This window comes from Calonectris borealis, chromosome W (genome assembly GCF_964195595.1).
Source record: "Calonectris borealis chromosome W, bCalBor7.hap1.2, whole genome shotgun sequence".
Taxonomy (NCBI): domain Eukaryota; kingdom Metazoa; phylum Chordata; class Aves; order Procellariiformes; family Procellariidae; genus Calonectris; species Calonectris borealis.
This window is the reverse complement of record NC_134351.1, coordinates 48,231,801-48,253,326: the sequence shown is the minus strand read 5'-3', so window position 1 is coordinate 48,253,326 and position 21,526 is coordinate 48,231,801. Positions and strand designations below refer to the sequence as shown.

Here is a 21,526-nt window from a genome sequence, read left to right as displayed (position 1 = left end):
CATGCTATGTAATATTCACAAGCATTTGTGTTCTGCTGAACAAAACAACATCCACAAGGCTAGAAAGAACACATGTATCTCCAAAGCAGCATGGACTTCAATTCCCAGCTATATACAAAACAGCACAGAATATTTTCTCCTAAGTGAATGTTTCCATTTTTCAGGAAGATTCAATGGAATCTTTACAATCTGAATTAAAAGTAGCCTAATAAGCACCAACTGTGAAAATAGGTTTAAAAATAAATAAATGTACATGCATAAATTAGTAGTAATAAGTTCTGGATTTCAAAACATTTACAGAAATATCTTGTTTTTTTCAACATAGGATAAAAGATGTAGAATAGTCTCATACTTCATATTTTTCTTTTATTCCCAAAAATTACCTTTTCCTCCAATTTGAGCACTGATGGAAATATTTCCAACAGCTTTCAGATTTTCATATAAAGGCTAAAGCTATGTGTCATAGTAAATAATGTAAATGCTAAATTGTTTAGCTGAAATAATTAACTTCCTAACATTAAATATTTAATACTATATCAGAGACGTACATCAGCATATTGTATGATAAAGTGTCTCCGTTGTCCATCTGAAAACACAGAAAGGACATATTCACCAGGTTTCCCGTGGCTCTCTCGCACCAAGAAGTCTCCTTGCTGTTTTAACAGCTCCTGGGCTTCTATTCTTGGAATTGCACCATGATACCAGTCTTGCTCTGCCAATGGTTTCTCAGTGGTTGATATTACATCAAAGAACTTGGAAAAAATATCAAAGAAAAATGTTACTATAACAGTACATTTTTAGAGTTTAGTTTTCCATGAAAAGCATGATAAACTACAATAATTTCTATTTCTGTATCTAAATTGTGTATTTCTATTAACAAACAAAATTAAGGCTATTTATTTACACTAAAGGTATACTGATCACCTTTTTTTCTATTACTTAAAAAAATACTGACCAAGCTATCACCCTTTCTCACACATTCTGACATGCTATTAACAACAGTTCAAAATTAAGCATGTCTTTATCCAGAGACAAATTTCTGCGACATAAGAACATAAGAAAGAAAGAAATTGAGTTTTCAAAAGCATTTGTATTGGCTGAATTATTTTCATAGAATTTAAAAATCCCATTCCAAATCAATTAATAATTAAGAGCCATTTTCTTCCTAGCATTTACACCATAACAGAGAATAGGCACTTGGGCATATTGTGCTTATGAACTTACATACAGTTTCTGAAGGCACAAAGATTCTAAGATACTATTTTCATTGGTTATAATATAAATGGAAGGCAATGAGTTTTAACCTATAACTTCACATATTAATTTTAAACAAGCTTACATTGTTTAAGAAAACACTTAGAAAAACATTTTTTTCGATGACTACTTCAGATTTATTTGTTATGGCTACACTGAGAAGCCCTTACTTAGGCTGTATGTCATTCAAAATCATTAATGCCAGAGCTCATACAAATTCTCATTGCTAGAGTGATAAATCTCTGAATAAAATAATAGACTCCATATTGCATCAAGTTGAACACATATCTGAACATGTCCCAGAAAAACCTGTTGAACTGCATTTTAGATAACAGAATGAAAACTGAATCCTCAGTAAAGTCCTATCAAACAGATACAAATGAAACCTACAATTCTGAATGAACCTCAGCTACTGATCTACCCAGATGAAACAAGGTTTTTCTTCTTCATATCATCAAGGATGGTATGATATTTCTGCCATATAGGATTGGGAAAGAGAACAGAAACATTCCACTGATGCACGCAAGAGAAAAATTTGAAACAATGTAACTCTGGGCAGACTAGAGGCCACCTGCACATTTAAGGTCTCCCTGAGGAGTCGTTCAGGTTAAGATGACATATCTAACAAAAATAACACTAGGAAGAACTTCAAACTCTCAGAGAAGGAACAAGTAGACCCCAGAAAGGAAGCCTACACAGGACTTCAGAGGGTTGTGATCAGTGGCACAAAGTGCAGTTGGAGGCAAGTCACTAGTGGTGTACCCCAGGGATTGATACTGAGGCCAATACTGTTTAACCTCTTCATTAGTGACCTGTACCCTGGGACAGAGTGCACCCTCAGCAAGTTTGTAAATAATGCAAAGCTGAGAGGAGTGGTTGATACACCAGATGGTTATGATGCCATTCAGAGGGACCTCGACAGGCTGGAGAAATGGACAGAGAAGAATCTCATGCAGTTCAACAATGGAAAGTGCAAAGTCCTGCACCTGCGGAGGAATAACCCCAGGCACCAGTACAGGCTGGGGGCTGACTGGCTGGAAAGCAGCTCTGCAGAGAAGGACCTTCCCCGCAAGGAGAGGGTCCTGGTGGACACCAAGTTGAACACAAGGCAGCAATGTGCCCTTGCAGCAAAGGTGGCCAACAACCTTCTGGCCTGGATTAGGAAGAGCGCTACCAGCAGGTAGAGGGAGGTGATCCTACCCAGCACTGTTAAGGCCACACCTGGAGTCCTGTGTCCAGTTCTGGGCTCCCAAGTACAAGAGAGACACGAACATACTGGAGAGAGTCCAGCAAAGGGCCACAAAGATGATTAAGGATTGGAGCATCTTTCATATGAGAAGTGGCTGAGAGCTGCGACAGTTTAGCCTAGAGAAGAGAAGGCTCGGGAGGGACCTTATCACTGTGTATAAATACCTGATGGGAGGGAATGAAGAAGAGCTCTTCTCAGTAGTGCCCACTGACAGGACAAGAGGCAATGAGCACAAATTAAAACACATGAAATTCCATCTGAACACAAGAAAACACTTTTTTACTGTGAGGGTGGTCAAATACTAGAACAGGTTGCCAGAAAGGTTGTGGAAGCTCCATCTATGGAGATATTCAAAACCCGACTGGGCGTGGTCCTCAGCAACCTGCTCTAGATGACCCTTACTGAGCAGGGGGGTTGGACTAGATGATCTCAAGAGGTCCCTTCCAACCTCAACAATTCTGTAATTTTGTATTAAAAAATGCCTTTAAGTCTGGGGGTTCCTAGCTTTCTTTCTAAATTATATCTCAAAAGGGCTAATTTAGTCCATGATCCTGATGGAAAACTGGAGAATATATTTAAGAGTCTGACAGAGACTCATAGTCTCAGATATCAACATTGGGATCTAGAGCTCTGGGTGTCTATTGTATCAGGAATATTTTTAGACCAATAGACCCATCACTAGAAAGAGTGAGTATGCTCTATTACAGATTCTGAGAGAAGTGGGACTGTGTAAGAAATAATAACAGCTTGAACAAAAAGTACCCAGTCAGAGTTTTTAGGATAGGAAAGGGATGTACTCCAGCGTAATGCATTTATTAGCATAATGAAGTACTAAAAGATCAGAATATTGTTCAGCCAAGAAGGTAGTCCTATTTTTCAATTTCATCAACAGTTAAATACTTCTCAGACTGGAGCTGTCTACCATTGTTAAAGTTAAATGACACAAAGCTATTCTTTTTCAGAAATTCCTAAAACAAAAATAATCTTTCAAAATGTTATAAAAGGTGTGACCAGTACCTCCTGCTCTTGACCTCGGTAATAGTGTCGTCATTCTGCCAAGGATCCCAAATAGAATCTGTCTGTCCCCTTAGTGTCGGGTGACAAAAGTTTATTTATTTTGTTAAGGGATATTAGGAGTAGTCGCCTCCTCCAGCATCCCCATCCCAGGACTTCCTCCTGCCCAGCCACTGGAGCCCAGTCCAGTGAGCCCAGGGACACGGGGTCTCTGCCCAGGCTGAGGGATGCAGCTGCTACTTTCCCATTTGCAGGTTCAACCAGTAGCAAAGCTGAGCATGTATACCAGACACACACACACACACACACACACACACACACACACACAGAGGACACTGACACAGACAGTTACACAGACTGCCACAGACAAGGCGCTGCCTTGTGACAAGTGCGCTCAACCCCTTGACCAGACTGGCGGTGGTTTGGTACAGGCTCTGGAAGAGGTAAAGGCCTGAGCTGTAGCCAGGCCATGAACTCGTCTAGTTTCAATCTGTTCTCTGAGAACCCACAAAGGAGCCGAGTGGCACGGTGAGCATCAATACATATGACCTTGCAACACCGATCATGCGATTGACACATGAATAGCGGGTGACTTTTCCAAGACTCATTTATCAAGGAACAAAGAAAGTTGTGGGTACAATGAGTCTCATGCACACCTTTTCCATCACATGTAATTTGACTATGAGCCAACCACTTTATCCCATAAATATGACAGCCTAAGCGAGCCTTCTTTGAGCTCTCCCTGCTAGGCAGCGTGGCTGCATGGCAGTGATCTCCCCTTGAGCTGGGACACCTCTCAAGGTTGCTCCTCAAGGCAGAGAGACCTTTTACCAATGGCAGGTCTTTGGTAAGAGACCGATATCGCGCATAACCTTGTAGTATGGTAACTTTGATTTTGTCTTGGTAACTTTGATTGCATGCTGAATTGATGCTAATGAAACATTACATAAATTTTGCATGTATAATCCCTTAGACATAAACCGTTGACTGAGACTAGGTTTGGACCTATCTGCACCTAGACTCCTCTCTGAGGAGGAGTTTAGAAAGCAAGGGAGTCCACTCTGAACCTCGTGACTCAACGGGAGAGTCCTCCTTATCCTTTGGCATCCCCGGTCTCTCTGTGAATCATTCCAACTCGAGTGTAACTCAATTTTCCTTTGTATGTTTCTTCCATGCAGTAATTAATAGAGCGAACCTTGCCATTGAACTTTATTAAGTCGCATTTTTACAACATCATATTAAAACCACTTTTGCTAATACCTTTGACGGTGATTCTTTAAGCGATCTAAATCACTCATCCGCGACATGCCTTCAACAGCACCTACATATAGGACTACCATAAAACATAAGTATAGGGAACCAAGCTCCCTTCCTCATCTTCGGCTGGTAGAGATAGAGGGTCACTAGTGAAGGCATACACATGGCACTCTAGATTCACAAGCCCACACATATTCATGGATCCCCCAATTATCAGCATGGCCCCTCTGTCTGTCCAATATCACTGCCTGGATCCTAGGCCCTCTTACCCACTCCACAGGTCTCCTACTTGCCAGCTAGTCCAGCTCGATGCTTGTTAGCAGACACATGCACTCATGCACTCGTCCCACAGGCACTCTACACTTGCAAGTCCCCCTGGGTATACCAGCACCGACCCTTGCCTGCATGAAATCCCTGCCCAGACCCAGCGCCTCCTACTTGCTGGCTAGTCCAGTGTCCCGGTTTCGGCTGGGATAGAGTTAAATTTCTTCCTAGTGCTGTGTTTTGGATTTAGTATGAGAAGAATGTTGATAACACACTGATGTTTTCAGTTGTTGATAAGTACCCTCCTAGTCCAAGGACAGCTCCCGTGCCTACTGACTGAGCTAGGTACACGAGATGGGAGGGAACATAATCAGGACAGCCAGCCCAGCTGGCTAATGGGGTATTCCATACCATGTGACGTCATACTCAGTATATGAAGGGTAGGCGTGATCCAGGAAGTACCGATCGCTACTTGGTTATCGGTAAGCGCGGGTGGTGAGCAATTGCATTGTGCATCACTCATTTTGTATATTCTATCATTATTTATTATTATTATTTTCCCTTTTTCTGTTCTATTAAACTGTCTTTATCTCAACCCACGAGTTTTTCTCACTCTTACCCTTCCGATTCTCTCCCCGTCCCACTGGGGGGGCGGGGGGAGTGAGTGAGCGGCTGCGTGGTATTTGGCTGCCTGCCAGGTTAAACCACGACAGTCCTTTTTGGCGCCCAACGTGGGGCTCGAAGGGTTGAGATAATGATAGATCTGACCAAAGTGTGTTAAGGCAAAATTGTTATAAGCATTCGTTATATTGATTGGTCACAATGTTGATATATTGGCTGTCAAAGTTGTGGGGCTCGCTCTCAATCTTGGGTCATGTAATACCTTGCTTGCAATATGTGTTCCCTTTTGTGCTGTTTATCATTATTCGGAACTGGGCCAAGATTATCATTTTGCTGCTGTTTTATGAGGTGATAAGATCATTGGTCGTAAGTCTAACCTGGTATCTGTACTTGGTACTGCCGTCATTTCTGTACATCGGGAACCACCTCTTAGAAATTATTAGTAATTGCACTTTTTTCCCCTCGGAGAATGAATTTAAGGGGGAGACAGGATGGGACACTTTCTCCCACTTGTTCATCTTCCCTTCCATATTGTCAGAAACTCCTTTTTCTTCTATCCTCTTCACAAAGATGTCCACACTATTCCCTGAGAATTTTGAATATCCTTGGGATGTTCAAACAAGCATGTTCATATTGCTATGTCTCCTGAATGTGGTTCAGGCCTTGTTTAGGGTTAAACAATTATTCAGGAATACTGTCCAGAGATCAACCATCAGGAACAAGAAAAGAGGGAGGGCAAACGGCGTTGCCTCGTCTGGGCGGGCGGAGCGGCAAGTCTCAGGGGTGGTGGGCAGCGGGAGATCAACCCCGGCAACAGACACGGTAGCTACTCAAAACCCCACGACAGGTACTGCGGCCACTTCAACCCCCACGACAACCCCTGTGGCTACTCAAACCCCGGCAACAGTCACCGTAGCTTCTCCAACCCCTGCAACAGGCACTGCAGCCACTCAAGCTCCAGCAACAGGCACTACAGTTCCTCCACCCCCCATGACAAGCACTGCAGCTACCCAAACCCCAGCAACAGGCACTACAGCTGAACCAGAGGACCAAACTTGCTGGTATCCGTTGGCCCTGTACAGAAGAGGAAATCTTGGAAGCGGAGATCAGGTTGTTTAGAAAGGGATGATGGAAGAGCAGGGACATCACGAGGAGAGGAGGAGGAAGAGGAAGAACTCATAAACGAGACGGAAACCACCCGATCCCTATCCCTGAGTGAGCTGCGAGATATGCGGAAAGATTTCAGCCGTCGTCCAGGTGAGCATATTGTTACCTGGCTGCTCCGATGCTGGGATAATGGGGCCAGTAGCCTGGAATCAGAGGGGAAGGAAGCCAAACAGCTGGGATCCCTTGCTAGGGAAGGGGGCATTGACAAAGCAATTGGAAAAGGGACACAGGTCCTCAGCCTCTGGAGGCGACTCCTGTCAGGCGTGAAGGAAAGGTATCCCTTCAAGGAAGATGTTATATATCGCCCAAGCAAATGGACCACTATGGAGAGAGGTATCCAGTACCTGAGAGAATTAGGCGTGCTGGAGGTGGTTTATAGTGACCTGGACGATGTCCGAACACCCAAAGATCTAGATGAAGTCCAGTGCACGCGACCCATGTGGCGGAAATTAGTATGGAGCGCACCAGCGTCGTATGCCAGTTCGTTGGCAGTACTGTGCTGGAAAGAGGAAGAAGCACCAACGGTTGATGTTGTGGTTAGCAATCTCCGGGAATACGAAGACAGTGTCTCCTCCTCCCTTGTCTCAGCTGTGGAGAAACTGTCCCGGAAGGTCCAGCAACTCGAAGACGATAGGTCCTATTCTCCAACTGTATGGACCAATATCTCAGCCATTAGGAGTCAGCGCTTTTCTCCTCAAGAGAGAAGATATAGAAAGTACACACCACGGGGCACCCTGTGGTTTTACCTGCGTGACCACGGAGAGGACATGAGGCAGTGGGATGGAAAACCTACCTTGACCCTAGAGGCACGGGTACGTGAGTTGCAAGGAAAAACAATGACACAAGGGGGTTCTCTCAGGAAAAATGCTGCTCCAGTTTTCTGGAAAAACCTGTCTCACAACGGTCCAGTTTCCAGTGAACAGTTCCCCAGAGAGAGTAGCAGGGCTGATCTTACTTTGGATTGTAATGAAGGAATTCTTGACTCACGTTTGGAAGAAGTGAGAAACGGATACTATGACCAGAACTAGAGGGGCCCTGCCTCCGGCCAGGTGGAGGAAAGGGACAACCGGGTTTACTGGACTGTGTGGATTCGATGGCCTGGCACATCAGAGCCACAGGAGTATAAGGCTCTCGTAGACACCAGTGCACAGTGTACCCTGATGCCATCAAGCTATAAAGGGGCAGAACCCATTTGTATTTCTGGAGTGACAGGGGGATCCCAAGAGTTAACTGTATTGGAGGCCAAAGTGAGCCTAACCGGGAATGAGTGGCAGAAGCACCCCATTGTGACTGGCCCAGAGGCTCCGTGCATCCTTGGCATAGACTACCTCAGGAGAGGGTATTTCAAGGACCCAAAAGGGTACCGGTGGGCTTTTGGTATAGCTGCCCTGGAGACGGAGGAAACTAAACAGCTGTCCACCTTGCCTGGTCTCTCGGAGGACTCTTCTGTTGTGGGGTTGTTGAGGGTTGAAAAACAGCAGGTACCAATCGCTACCACAACAGTGCACAGGCAGCAATATTGCACCAACCGAGATTCCCTGATCCCTATCCATGAGCTGATTCGTCGACTGGAGAGCCAAGGAGTGATCAGCAAGACTCGCTCACCCTTTAACAGTCCCATATGGCCAGTGCGAAAGTCTAATGGAGAGTGGAGACTAACAGTAGACTACCGTGGCCTGAACGAAGTCACGCCGCCACTGAGTGCTGCTGTGCCGGACATGCTAGAAGTCCAATATGAACTGGAGTCAAAGGCAGCCAAGTGGTACGCCACAATTGACATTGCTAATGCGTTCTTCTCCATCCCTTTGGCGGCAGAGTGCAGGCCACAGTTTGCTTTCACTTGGAGGGGCGTCCAGTGCACCTGGAACCGACTGCCCCAGGGGTGGAAACACAGCCCTACCATTTGCCATGGACTGATCCACACCGCACTGGAACAGGGTGAGGCTCCGGAACACCTGCAGTACATTGATGACATCAACGTGTGGGGCAACACAGCAGAAGAAGTTTTTGAGAAAGGGGAGAAAATAATTCAAATCCTTCTGGAGGCCGGTTTTGCCCTAAAACAAAGTAAGGTCAAGGGACCTGCACAGGAGATCCAGTTTTTAGGAATAAAATGGCAAGATGGATGTCGTCAGATCCCAATGGATGTGATCAACAAAATAACAGCCATGTCCCCACCAACTAGCAAAAGGGAAACACAAGCTTTCTTAGGAGTTGTGGGCTTTTGGAGAATGCATATTCCAGATTACAGCCTGATTGTAAGCCCCCTCTATCAAGTGACCCGGAAGAAGAACGATTTCAAATGGGGCCCTGATCAACAACAAGCCTTTGAACAAATTAAACAGGAGATAGTTCATGCAGTAGCCCTTGGGCCAGTCCGGGCAGGACAAGATGTAAAGAATGTGCTCTACACCGCAGCCGGGGAGAATGGCCCTACCTGGAGCCTCTGGCAGAAAGCACCAGGGGAGACTCGAGGTCGACCCTTAGGGTTCTGGAGTCGGGGATACAAAGGATCCGAGGCCCGCTACACTCCAACTGAGAAGGAGATATTGGCAGCATATGAAGGGATTCAAGCTGCTTCGGTAGTGGTTGGTACTGCAGCACAGCTCCTCCTGGCACCCCGACTGCTGGTGCTGGGCTGGATGTTTAAAGGGAGGGTCCCCTCTACACATAGAATTATAGAAAAATGTCAGTGTCATAGAATCATAGAATCATAGAATCATTTCCAACCTTAATGATTCTATGATTCTATATTCGATGGTTAAGGTTGGAAAAGACCTCTAAGATCATCGAGTCCAACCGTCAACCCAATACCACCATACCCACTACACCATGTCCCTAAGCGCCTCATCTACACGTCTTTTAAATACTTCCAGGGATGGTGACTCAACCACTTCCCTGGGCAGCCTGTTCCAAGGCCTGACCACTCGTTCAGTAAAGAAATTTCTCCTAATGTCCAGCCTAAACTTCCCTTGGCGCAACTTGAGGCCATTTCCTCTCGTCCTATCGCTAGTTACTTGGCAGAAGAGACCAACACCCACCTCACTACAACCTCCTTTCAGGTAGTTGTAGAGCGCGATGAGGTCTCCCCTCAGCCTCCTCTTCTCCAGACTAAACAGTCCCAGTTCCCTCAGCCGCTCCTCATAAGACTTGTGCTCCAGGCCCTTCACCAGCTTCGTTGCCCTTCTCTGGACACGCTCCAGCACCTCAATGTCCTTCTTGTAGTGAGGGGCCCAAAACGGAACACAGTATTCGAGGTGCGGCCTCACCAGTGCCGAGTACAGGGGCACGGTCACCTCCCTACTCCTGCTGGCCACACTATTCCTGATACAGGCGAGGATGCCATTGGCCTTCTTGGCCACCTGGGCACACTGCCGGCTCATGTTCAGCCGGCTGTCAACCAGCACCCCCAGGTCCTTTTCCTCTGGGCAGCTTTCCAGCCACTCTTCCCCAAGCCTGTAGCGTTGCCTGGGGTTGTTTTGGCTGAAGTGCAGGACCCAGCACTTGGCCTTGTTGAATCTCATATAGTTGGCCTCAGCCCATCGATCCAGCCTTTCCAGGTCCCTCTGCAGAGCCTTCCTACCCTCCAGCAGATCAACACTCCCGCCCAACTTGGTGTCGTCTGCAAACTTACTGAGGGAGCACTTGATCCCCTCATCCAGATCATTGATAAAGATATTGAACAAGACCAGCCCCAAAACTGAGCCCTGGGGAACACCGCTCGTGACCGGCCGCCAACTGGATTTAACTCCATTCACCACAACTCTCTGGGCTCGGCCATGCAGCCAGTTTTTTATCCAGCGAAGAGTGTACCTGTCTAGGCCATGAGCCGCCAGTTTCTCTAGGAGAATGCTGTGGGGGACAGTGTCAAAGGCTTTACTGAAGTCCAGGTAGACCACATCCACAGCCTTTCCCTCATCCACTAGGCGGGTCACCTGGTCATAGAAGGAGATCAGGTTGGTCAAGCAGGACCTGCCTTCCATGAACCCATGCTGGCTGGGCCTGATCGCCTGCTTGTCCCGGACATGGCTCGTGAGCGCCCTCAAAATAAACTGCTCCATGATCTTCCCCGGCACTGAGGTCAGGCTGACCGGCCTGTAATTCCCCACATCCTCCTCCTGAGAGAAGGGATTAAGGAATTTTAGTAGTTGAATGATTAATAGTAGTTAGAAGATTGAATCAATAGGTAGGGGCTTGATACTTTGTTCCTCACAAGGCCGGCTCAGCCTGATAAGGCCGACTTAGCTATGGTGTAAATTAACTGAGGCGTCCTCACAAGGACAGCTCCTGATAAAGACTAAAAACTCGTCTCAAGAAGCCAGCTAAAACTGACCCTGCGGTATGGACAAAAGTAAGAAGACAACTGAGCCTGCGCAAGAACAAAAGATTACTAGCGGTGACGAAGAGGAACTATCAGCCTTCATCCCCACGACCCCCGAAGACCACCACTAGGAGGCAACGTGCAAGCGCAGATAGGAGGGGTCTATGGAAATGACTTCTTGGAACTCATTTTAATACAAAGCGGGGACAGGTCATGCATATGTATAGGCGTATTACAAAACTCTATGAATATGTAATATTTTACTGTATATATTTATGGTCAGTGCCGCGTTGAGGCGCGCACGATTTTGGTGGGACTACCCCCGTGCCGCCCAGCGCTGAATAAACATACCTACTTTACAATCTCATAGATTGTGGAGTCCAGTTTCCGCAAGTCAGTTTTGGCGAGCCAGGCGGGAGACTCTCTGCTTCACCGCGGGATCGGCTGAGGAGCGGACGCCCCTGGGCGCGCCCCGAGCACTTCCTCGGAGGGGACTCTGCTGCCAGCCGCTCACCGTGGGAGTAGAGAAGAACCTCCTGAGTCCGCGGAAAGGAAAGGTATGTTTTAGGAGAGGGGCCTGTAAGTCGTACGCATGGCCGGGGCTGCTGGTAAATCGCACAGAGACGTCTGGCGTGCAGCATAGTCCCCGTATGGTAGGAGGGTACCCTGCACGGTAATAGGGGGGATTCGCTGACCGATAGAGCGGCCGCTAGCGATCTTGGGAGTAGATCGAGTGGATCCGAGGTTTCTGCTGTATCCCAGTGTTGGGAGCCAGGACGGACCTGCTAATGACTGGTATATAAGAAGCAGGAGAAGGGTAAGCGGACCTCCTTGCAATTGCGATTGGGTCATCTTTACGGTTGCAGCTGCTGGGTGGGAGTACAACTAGTCTGAGGAGCTGTACGTGGCATGGCCATAAGTATTATCATCTGTTGCAACAATTTATTGTGTGACTGAGTGTCTGTGTTGTATGAGTGAGACGCAGCACAGCTGCGAAGCGAGTGCGGAGTTCTGATCCGCGGTTCCGTAATCTCCGCGAGGAGAGCGGCCGGAGACAAACGAAGTGAATGATAGGATAGAGCCTTCGTCTTTTGTGTACGAAAATATTGTAAAATTTTGTGGAAAAGCAGTATTGTATATCTAGAGGGTTCTATGATAAGAAAACCTCCGATAAAATCACTGAGACAGTGCGGGAAGGAAAACCAGTCCCGGCATCTTATTAAAGGTTAAAAGAAAAGATCAATAAAGGGAAGATACAAAATGGGTAACATTCAAAAGGGAGTCTTGAAGAAAAGCCCCTTGGGCTGTGTGCTTGCTCATTAGAAAGATATTGTTGGGACCGGATGGATGGAGAATAGAAAGGTTCTTATTAAGTATTGTAATCAATGGTGGCCATTGTATAAATTGGAAAGTGAGGCTAAATGGCCACTTAATGGATCAATAGACTACAATGCTCTCCTACAATTGATGCTGTTTCTAAGGAGAGAAGGGGAGTGGGATGAAGTTTCATATGCAGACATGTTTTTCACCCTCCGAAACCATCCGGAGTGGCAAAGGGACTGTGGAATGGCACCACCACAGGACTCTATGGTGCTCGCACTTGAGCGAGAAAATAATAAAGAATTTAAAGGTAAACTGAAGCGGTGTTGCTCGGCATGCAGTATTGGACAGAGGTGTTTGAAAGCAAACAAAATTCACCAGGTGCCGGAACCAGATCTAACTGACCTGTTTAAGCCTCCCCCTCGACCACAGGAACAGGATGCGGACTCGGATGAAACTTCTACCCCTCCGGACAGCCCTGTATCTTCCTGTACCAGAAAGAAAACTGCCCCAGTAGCCTTGCAGTCACCTCTTCGAGAGGCGGTGGTGCCTGATGGCGGGACGATGCTAATCAAGGTACCTTTTTCCACTACTGATTTAGGGGAATGGAAAAGGGTTGCAAAGGATTATAGGAGCGATCCGATCAGTGTAACTAAACATTTTCAGTTTATTGTGAAACAACATAACCCTGATTGGAAGGACATACATTTATTATTAGACTATATGACTGAAACAGAAAAGCAATTGATTTTAAAAACAGCAGGGAGTTTGGCTGATGAATACTATAGGACTACAGGAGGGGATGTTAAGGAATATTTCCCTCTCCAAGATCCAAAATGGGATGCGAACAGATCTGCAGAAATGGTAAAACTACAGGGGTATCAGGAGTGGATTTCGAGAGGAATGGAAAAGGCTATACCCAAAACCATAAACTGGTCAGCTCTATATGCAGTTAAGCAAGGTCCCTCCGAGTCCCCATCTGAATTCCTGGATCGACTGAGGGATGCAATGCGCCGCAACACACCACTGGATCCTGGATCCGAGGTAGGAATACAACAACTAGTCTCTCTGTTTTTGGGTCAGTCCACAGGGGGACATTAGGCGCAAGCTCCAGAAGCTACGTAGTACAGAAAGTAGAAATTTGGAGGTGTTGCTAGATGAAGCATGGAGAGTATTTAGTAACAGAGAAGAAGCATACAAACAGGTACAAAGGAGAATAGTGGCAGTTGTAAGGAAAAAAGAGGAAAGGAGACCTAGGCAAGAACCGCCTCGCTTAGAAAAAAATCAATGTGCACGATGCAAAAAGTTTCGTCATTGGAAAGGAGAATGTCCGATGAATAGGGGAAGAGGACGAAGTTATCAGGCAAGGAAAGTGGTAGCTCATGTGAAAAAGGACTGACGGGAACCTGGGGAATCCACCCTAGTGGATCCACTGGTTATAATAAAGCTAGGGAAGGAACAACAAGAGGTAGAATTTTTAGTTGATACAGGGGCAACATACTCAGTTTTGAATCAAGCCTTGATGCCCCTGGAGAACGATTACATCATGGTAAAGGGGGCAACTGGCCAAAGTGAAAAGGCGTATTTCTGTAAACCTTTGAAATAAAAACTGGGAAAACAATGGGGAATTCACAGATTTCTATATATGCCTGACTCTCCAAAGGCCCTATTGGGAAGAGACTTGCTAGAACAATTAGGTGCAAAAATTATATTTGAAAAAGGAGAAAATTCTCTGAAAGTAAAAGATCAAGAATACATTCAAATCCTGAGTTTATTCTTAACCAGTCCTTCCATAAAAGGAGAAATTAGGGAGGAAGTCTTAAATCAGGTATACCCTGGGGTATGGGCTACCGATGTACCCGGAAGAGCAAAGAATGCATTACCTGTTGAAGTTAAACTTAAAAAGGGAAACCAACAACCAGTAAGGATTAAGCAATATCCCCTAAAGAGAGAAGATAGAGAAGGGATTCGGCCGATAATTGAAAAATTTTTACAATTCGGACTATTAAAAGAATGTGAGTCTAATTTTAACACACCCATATTACCAGTTCGTAAGCCTGACGGGTCGTACCGTGTGGTCCAGGATCTACGGTCTGTAAACAAGGTAACTGAGGATCTCTACCCCGTGGTGGCGAATCCATATACTCTGTTGACTACACTAACACCTGAATTAGCCTGGTTTACTGTTATAGACTTGAAAGATGCCTTCTTTTGCCTCCCTCTCCATGAAGCCAGCCAAAGATTGTTTGCATTCGAATGGGAAAACCCCAAAACCAGTCGCAAGACTCAACTCACCTGGATGGTGTTGCCACAAGGATTCAAAAATAGCCCTACCATTTTTGGCAATCAGCTTGCGAAGGACTTAGAATCATGGGAAATCCTGTCTGAAAAGGGAAAACTGCTACAATACGTGGACGATATCCTGATTGCCACCGAAACAGAGAACGATTGTATCACCTGGACGGTGAGTCTATTAAATTTCTTGGGGCTCCAAGGGTACTGGGTGTCTAAGAAGAAAGCCCAAGTAATACAGCGCAAAGTGATTTATTTAGGCTATGAAATCAGTGCTGGGGAAAGAACCTTGGGACAAGCCCGCAAAGAGGCAATCTGCCAAACCCAGAGACCTCGAACAGTGAAAGAGTTACGGACTTTCTTGGGAATGACTGGGTGGTGTCGGCTGTGGATTTATAATTATGGACTGCTTGTTAAACCATTATATGCCCTAATAACTACCGACCAGGGACACCTTGAATGGAACAACCAGGCCGTACGAGCCTTTGAGAAACTAAAGAAAGCCTTGATGTCAGCTCCAGCCTTGGGCTCCCAGATGTGAGTAAGCCATTTCTCCTCTTTTCCCACGAAAAACAAGGGGTTGCTCTGGGGATACTAGCACAGAATTTGGGTCCCGATCGACGAGCAGTTGCCTACTTTTCCAAACAGTTGGATACAACTGCGAAGGGCTGGCCTGGATGCTTGCAGGCAGTCGCAGCTGTAATACTAAACATACAAGAAGCCCGAAAATTCACTCTGGGTCAGAAAATGACTGTGCTGGTGTCCCATACAGTATCTGCAGTACTGGAAGCAAAGGGTGGACATTGGCTTTCTCAACAAAGATTTCTAAGATATCAGGCTATATTGGTAGAACAGGATGATGTGGAAATAATAGTCACTAACATTGCCAACCCAGCTTCCTTCCTAGAGGGAAACACAGGAGAACCAGTGCATCATGACTGCTTAGAAACCATTGAAGCAACATATGCAAGCCGACAAGATCTGAAAGACAGCCCCATAGAAGACGGAGAAAACTGGTTCACAGACGGAAGCAGCTATGTCCTGAGTGGTAAAAGATACGCGGGATACGCTATTACCACTAGTCAGGAGATAATAGAATCAAGGCCTTTGCCCTTAAATACCTCGGCACAGAAAGCGGAGATAATCGCTCTAACCCGTGCCTTGGAATTGGCCCAAGGAAAAATTGTAAACATTTACACAGACTCAAGATATGCCTTCGGAGTTGTGCACGCACATGGGGCAATCTGGAAAGAGAGAGGGTTATTGAGCTCTCAAGGAAAGAATATTAAACACGCAGAGGAAATTTTGAGACTGTTGGAGGCAGTACAACTCCCTGAGAAAGTGGCAATTATACACATCAAGGCACACCAGAAAGTGAGCTCGGAATTGGAAAGGGGAAATGAGCTGGCGGACAGAGAGGCAAAACAGGCAGCCAAGGCAAAGGTAAAAATAGAAGGGGCTTTAATCCCTGACGGGCGAATCTCCCTAGAAGGTAAGCCGGAATATAGAAAAGAAGATCAGAAGCTTATTACAGATCTAGAAGGGTCATATAATAAAGAGGGGTGGGCTCTCACCCCACAAGGGAAACTAATTATTCCGTCCTATCTAACATGGTCTCTGATAAGGGAAGAACATAAGAAGAGGCATTGGGGGGCGGAGGCCCTATATAAACAACTAATCAAAGAAATCGTAGCTAGGAATCTATACACTACTGTAAGGCAAGTGACACAGCAGTGCGATCTCTGTCTCCAGACGAATCCCAAGAATACCCCCAAACCAGAAATGGGCCAAATTGGGAAAGGCAACGGGCCTGGGCAACAATGGCAGATCGATTTTTCAGAACTCCCAAGAAAAGGGGGGTATCGATATTTATTGGTATTAACTGACACCTTTTCAGGTTGGCCAGAGGCATTCCCTACCAGAACAGCCAAGGCTCGGGAGGTAACTAAAATATTAATACAAAAAATAATACCACGTTTTGGGGTTCCAGCAACCATATCTTCTGACAGAGGACCACATTTCATCTCCAAAGTAGTACAACAAATTAGCGGCCATTTGGGCATAGATTGGCAGCTTCATACCCCATATCGCCCTCAGTCGAGTGGCCAAGTAGAAAAAATGAACCACTTAATCAAACAGCAAATTGTGAAATTGGGACAGGAAACTAACTTGGCCTGGCCTCAGTCTCTTCCTTTAGCTCTTTTGCGCATACGAACTAGGCCAAGAGCAAAGGAAGGACTGAGCCCTTTTGAAATCTTGTATGGACGACCCTATAGAATACAGAAAGGGATGTCCATGCAAGTTGGGGATGAAATCGTGACCTCCTACATGGTTGCATTGGGGAAACAACTCAGGAAGGTTGAGAAATATGTGGTTGGGACTCGAAGCAGGGGTTTGGATGGGCCTGTACATAATATACAACCTGGAGACTATGTGTATGTAAAGTCTCTTGCAGAGAAAACTTTGGAGCCACAGTGGGAAGGACCATTCCAAGTATTCCTCACCTCCTTCACAGCAATCAAGATGAAAGAACAGAGCGCCTGGATCCATCATACCAGAGTGAAGAAGGCACACAAATCTCCATGGAAGGTCACGCAAGCCCAACTGGGAAAATTATTTTTTTCACAGTCATAATTATGATTTGGGGGTGGGAAAGCACTTCTAGCCAGGATAATACTAAGCAGCTTTGGTCTCAGGCTTATATCAAATATACCGGATCCATGGGGAAATTGTCTGATCTGAGAGGCTTAAATCTATCTACCGTGGTCATACACGGAAGCCAGGTATACTTGAGAGGGGAATGGGGTAACACTACAGAAATTCATCAACTCCAGGGGACTGTAGGAGAAGAAATCAAAGTGGGATGCCGAATGACTAATGGGACTACTACCCATAAAAAGGCATCCCAGATTAGTAATCGGAACATCTGTCCCATAGATGATACCACAGAAGTCTGTCCTAAAAACAAGGAGGACTGCATTACAAATACAGTCTGCCCTCCAGATAACATAACGGCCTGTACCGGAAGGGAATTAGAATGTTGGCATAACTTCACACTAATACGAACCACTGAGGTGGTTTGTCTCTGGGCCAGAGATAACATTGGACTCTCATTTAAATTTAGGATAAATGCTGTGGCAAGGCCTGTTGCAACGGTCACACCGGTTACACTGGTCACACCGGTCACACCGGTCACACCTGTCACACCTCATGCACTCAAGCTCAAACCTAGAGTGTATGAAGTCAGGCCGTATGTAATAAGGAATACAGGACAACAACAAATGCTATTTAACCCGGATTGGTCCCTTAAAGAAGTTAAATTACAAATGCAGAACAATGTCTCAGAAATTCAACCGGCCTGTTCTCCTTTTTTGCAAACCTCTTACGAGGGGTGGACTACCTGGCTGCATAAAAGACGAATATCAAGAGACTTAACTGGTATTTTAGGTACAGGGTTAGGGGTCCTAAATAGCATTGACGCAGAGGTAATAATGAATATATTGGCTGCCTCTACTACCGAGCTGACAAAATTACACCAGCCTTTACGATCTTCCCTATTGGCTCTGGGAACCCATCAGTGGCTACTGTCAAAAGTGTTACCTGATTGGGAAAGAATAAACATAGGAGACCATGAGATAATCATGAATGCACTCGGTGGGCTCCAAAATAATGTTTCTCTAGCTCTCAGCTGTATTCAGGCACAATTGTGGATGCAATCAGTAACTGCTTCAGTCCTAAGAGAGGGTGAAGAGGGAATCTTCCCCACTGAAATTCGGAAAATAATTTGGGACAATGCAAATGACTTCGAAAAGAAACTTCAGTCTTGGTGGAACTTAGTGAATTTTACTTATGATCCTGCTACAAACACAGTCGAGGCTTTTGTATTAACTATTAGCAGAGCTACAGTATATATGATCCACCCTATTATAGCGTTAGGACTGAATCACAACAAGACTCTACTTTACCCTTTTGAACATAGGGCATGGGCTCGAAAAACGGGGAATGAATGGCAAACTGTAGATTTAGAATCTTGCATTGTACGAGAACAACAAGGGTTCATTTGTGAGAACAATGCTATCGATACGCAAGATATTTGTCTTGACACTGATCAGAAAGATTGTAATTTTGAAATTCGCCCCAATGCTGACCTTAAAACCATATTAATATACACTGGCAAAGGTTGCGTATGTTTGAGAACTACTTGTAGTTCTATATCTGTAGAGGACACGAAGGTAGACACTAAAAATCACTCAAATTTTTGCATTTGCAATTTTACTAAAATCATCGGGTGTGACTTTAATTATATAGCTCCAGTCATATACCATCAGGTTCTTAAATCTAATTATACATTATTCCATGAATTGATACCTACATCCCTCGGGATGGATTTAGCTCGAACGAAGGAATTACTACAACATCACGATTTAACACGGATACTAGAAGAAGTTAAAAACAATGGAAAGGAGACCTTGATAACGGTGCATCATGATGTAGACAAAATAAAAAAGTTCTAAAGTGGGTAAAGAAGGATGGAGAACACAAATGGTGGGAAATAATTTTCGGATGGTCGCCCACTGCTACAGGTATCCTTAATACCTTGTGTCACCCTATTGTTGTTCTCCTAATTCAAGTTTTTATTAGTATTGCTTTATCTGCAATACTGTATGTTTTAAATTGGCGAATGATAAAACAAATAAGGCACTTGAGGTATGACTATCAGGACCGACAACAAATTGAAACAGGCAGAAATCTTATAAAGGACCTGGAGAAGAATGGGATAATATAAAGAACATTAGTATAGAGTTTAGTATAGAGTAAAAGAATTTACTAACTTTTAAGAAAAGGGGGGACTGAGAGAAGGGATTAAGGAATTTTAGTAGTTGAATGATTAATAGTAGTTAGAAGATTGAATCAATAGGTAGGGGCTTGATACTTTGTTCCTCACAAGGCCGGCTCAGCCTGATAAGGCCGACTTAGCTATGGTGTAAATTAACTGAGGCATCCTCACAAGGACAGTTCCTGATAAAGACTAAAAACTCGTCTCAAGAAGCCAGCTAAAACTGACCCTGCGGTATGGACAAAAGTAAGAAGACAACTGAGCCTGCGCAAGAACAAAAGGTTACTAGCGGTGACGAAGAGGAACTATCAGCCTTCATCCCCACGACCCCCGACGACCACCACTAGGAGGCAACGCGCAAGCGCAGATAGGAGGGGTCTATGGAAATGACTTCTTGGAACTCATTTTAATACAAAGCGGGGACAGGTCATGCATATGTATAGGCGTATTACAAAACTCTATGAATATGTAATATTTTACTGTATATATTTATGGTGAGTGCCGCATTGAGGCGCGCACGATTTTGGTGGGACTACCCCCCCGTGCCACCCAGCGCTGAATAAACATACCTACTTTACAATCTCATAGATTGTGGAGTCCAGTTTCTGCAAGTCACTTCCGGCCCTTCTTGTAGATGGGCGTCACATTGGCAAGCATCCAGTCATCCGGGACCTTCCCTGTTAACCAGGACTGCTGATAAATGATGGAGAGTGGCTTGGCAAGCTCCTCCACCAGCTCCCTCAGTACCCTCGGATGGATCACATCTGGCCCCATAGACTTGTAATCATGCAGCCGATGCTACATGGAGTAAGTGGGTCGCACTGATCGCACAACGGGCCCGAATAGGAAACCCCAGTCGCCCAGGAATCTTGGAGGTGATCACGAACTGGCCAGAAGGCAAAGATTTTGGAATATCCCCAGAGGAGGAGGATATTCAGAAGGATATACAGAAGAGGCCCCACTGTATACTAAACTACCAGAAAACGAGAAGCAATATGCCCTGTTCACTGATGGGTCCTGTCGCCTTGTGGGAAAGCATCGGGGATGGAAGGCTGCTGTATGGAGTCCTATACGCCAAGTTGCAGAAACTGCTGAAGGAGAAGGTGAATCGAGCCAGTTTGCAGAGGTGAAAGCCATCCAGCTGGCCTTGGACATTGCTGAACGAGAAAAATGGCCAGGACTTTATCTCTATACTGACTCATGGATGGTGGCAAATGCCCTGTGGGGGTGGTTGCAGCAATGGAAGCAGAACAACTGGCAGCGCAGAGGGAAACCCATCTGGGCTGTCGCGTTGATGGCAAGGTATTGCTGCCCGGGTAGAGAAACTGGTTGTAAAAGTACGTCACGTAGATGCTCACGTACCCAAGAGTCGGGCCACTGAAGAACATCAAAACAACCAGCAGGTGGACCAGGCTGCTAAGATTGAAGTGGCTCAGGTGGATCTGGACTGGCAACATAAAGGTGAATTATTTATAGCTTGGTGGGCCCATGACACCTCGGGCCATCAAGGAAGAGACGCAACATACAGATGGGCTCGTGATCGAGGGGTGGACTTGACCATGGACGCTATTGCACAGGTTATCCATGAATGTGAAACATGCGCTGCAATCAGGCAAGCCAAGCGAGTAAAGCCTCTTTGGTATGGAGGACAATGGTTGAAATACAAATGTGGGGAGGCCTGGCAGATTGATTATATCACACTCCCACAAACCACCCAAGGCAAGCGCTATGTGCTCACCATGGTGGAAGCAACCACCGGATGGCTGGAAACATACCCTGTGCCCCATGCCACTGCCTGGAACACCATCCTGGGCCTTGAAAAGCAAGTCCTATGGCGACATGGCACCCCAGAAAGAATTGAGTCAGACAACGGGACTCATTTCCGAAACACCCTCATAGACACCTGGGCCAAAGAGCATGGCATTGAGTG

General features: G+C 45.7%; 1 protein-coding gene across 2 annotated transcripts in view; it reads right to left on the bottom strand.

The window, feature by feature from the left end:
* Positions 1-21,526, bottom strand: part of LOC142074827 (tyrosine-protein kinase Fer-like) — a 285,525-nt gene that overhangs the window by 123,745 nt on the left and 140,254 nt on the right. For both annotated transcript variants that reach the window (XM_075135710.1, XM_075135709.1), the window contains one exon: positions 549-752. In XM_075135710.1, coding sequence (XP_074991811.1) covers positions 549-752 — 204 coding nt within the window. The remainder of the gene's footprint in view (positions 1-548; positions 753-21,526) is intronic.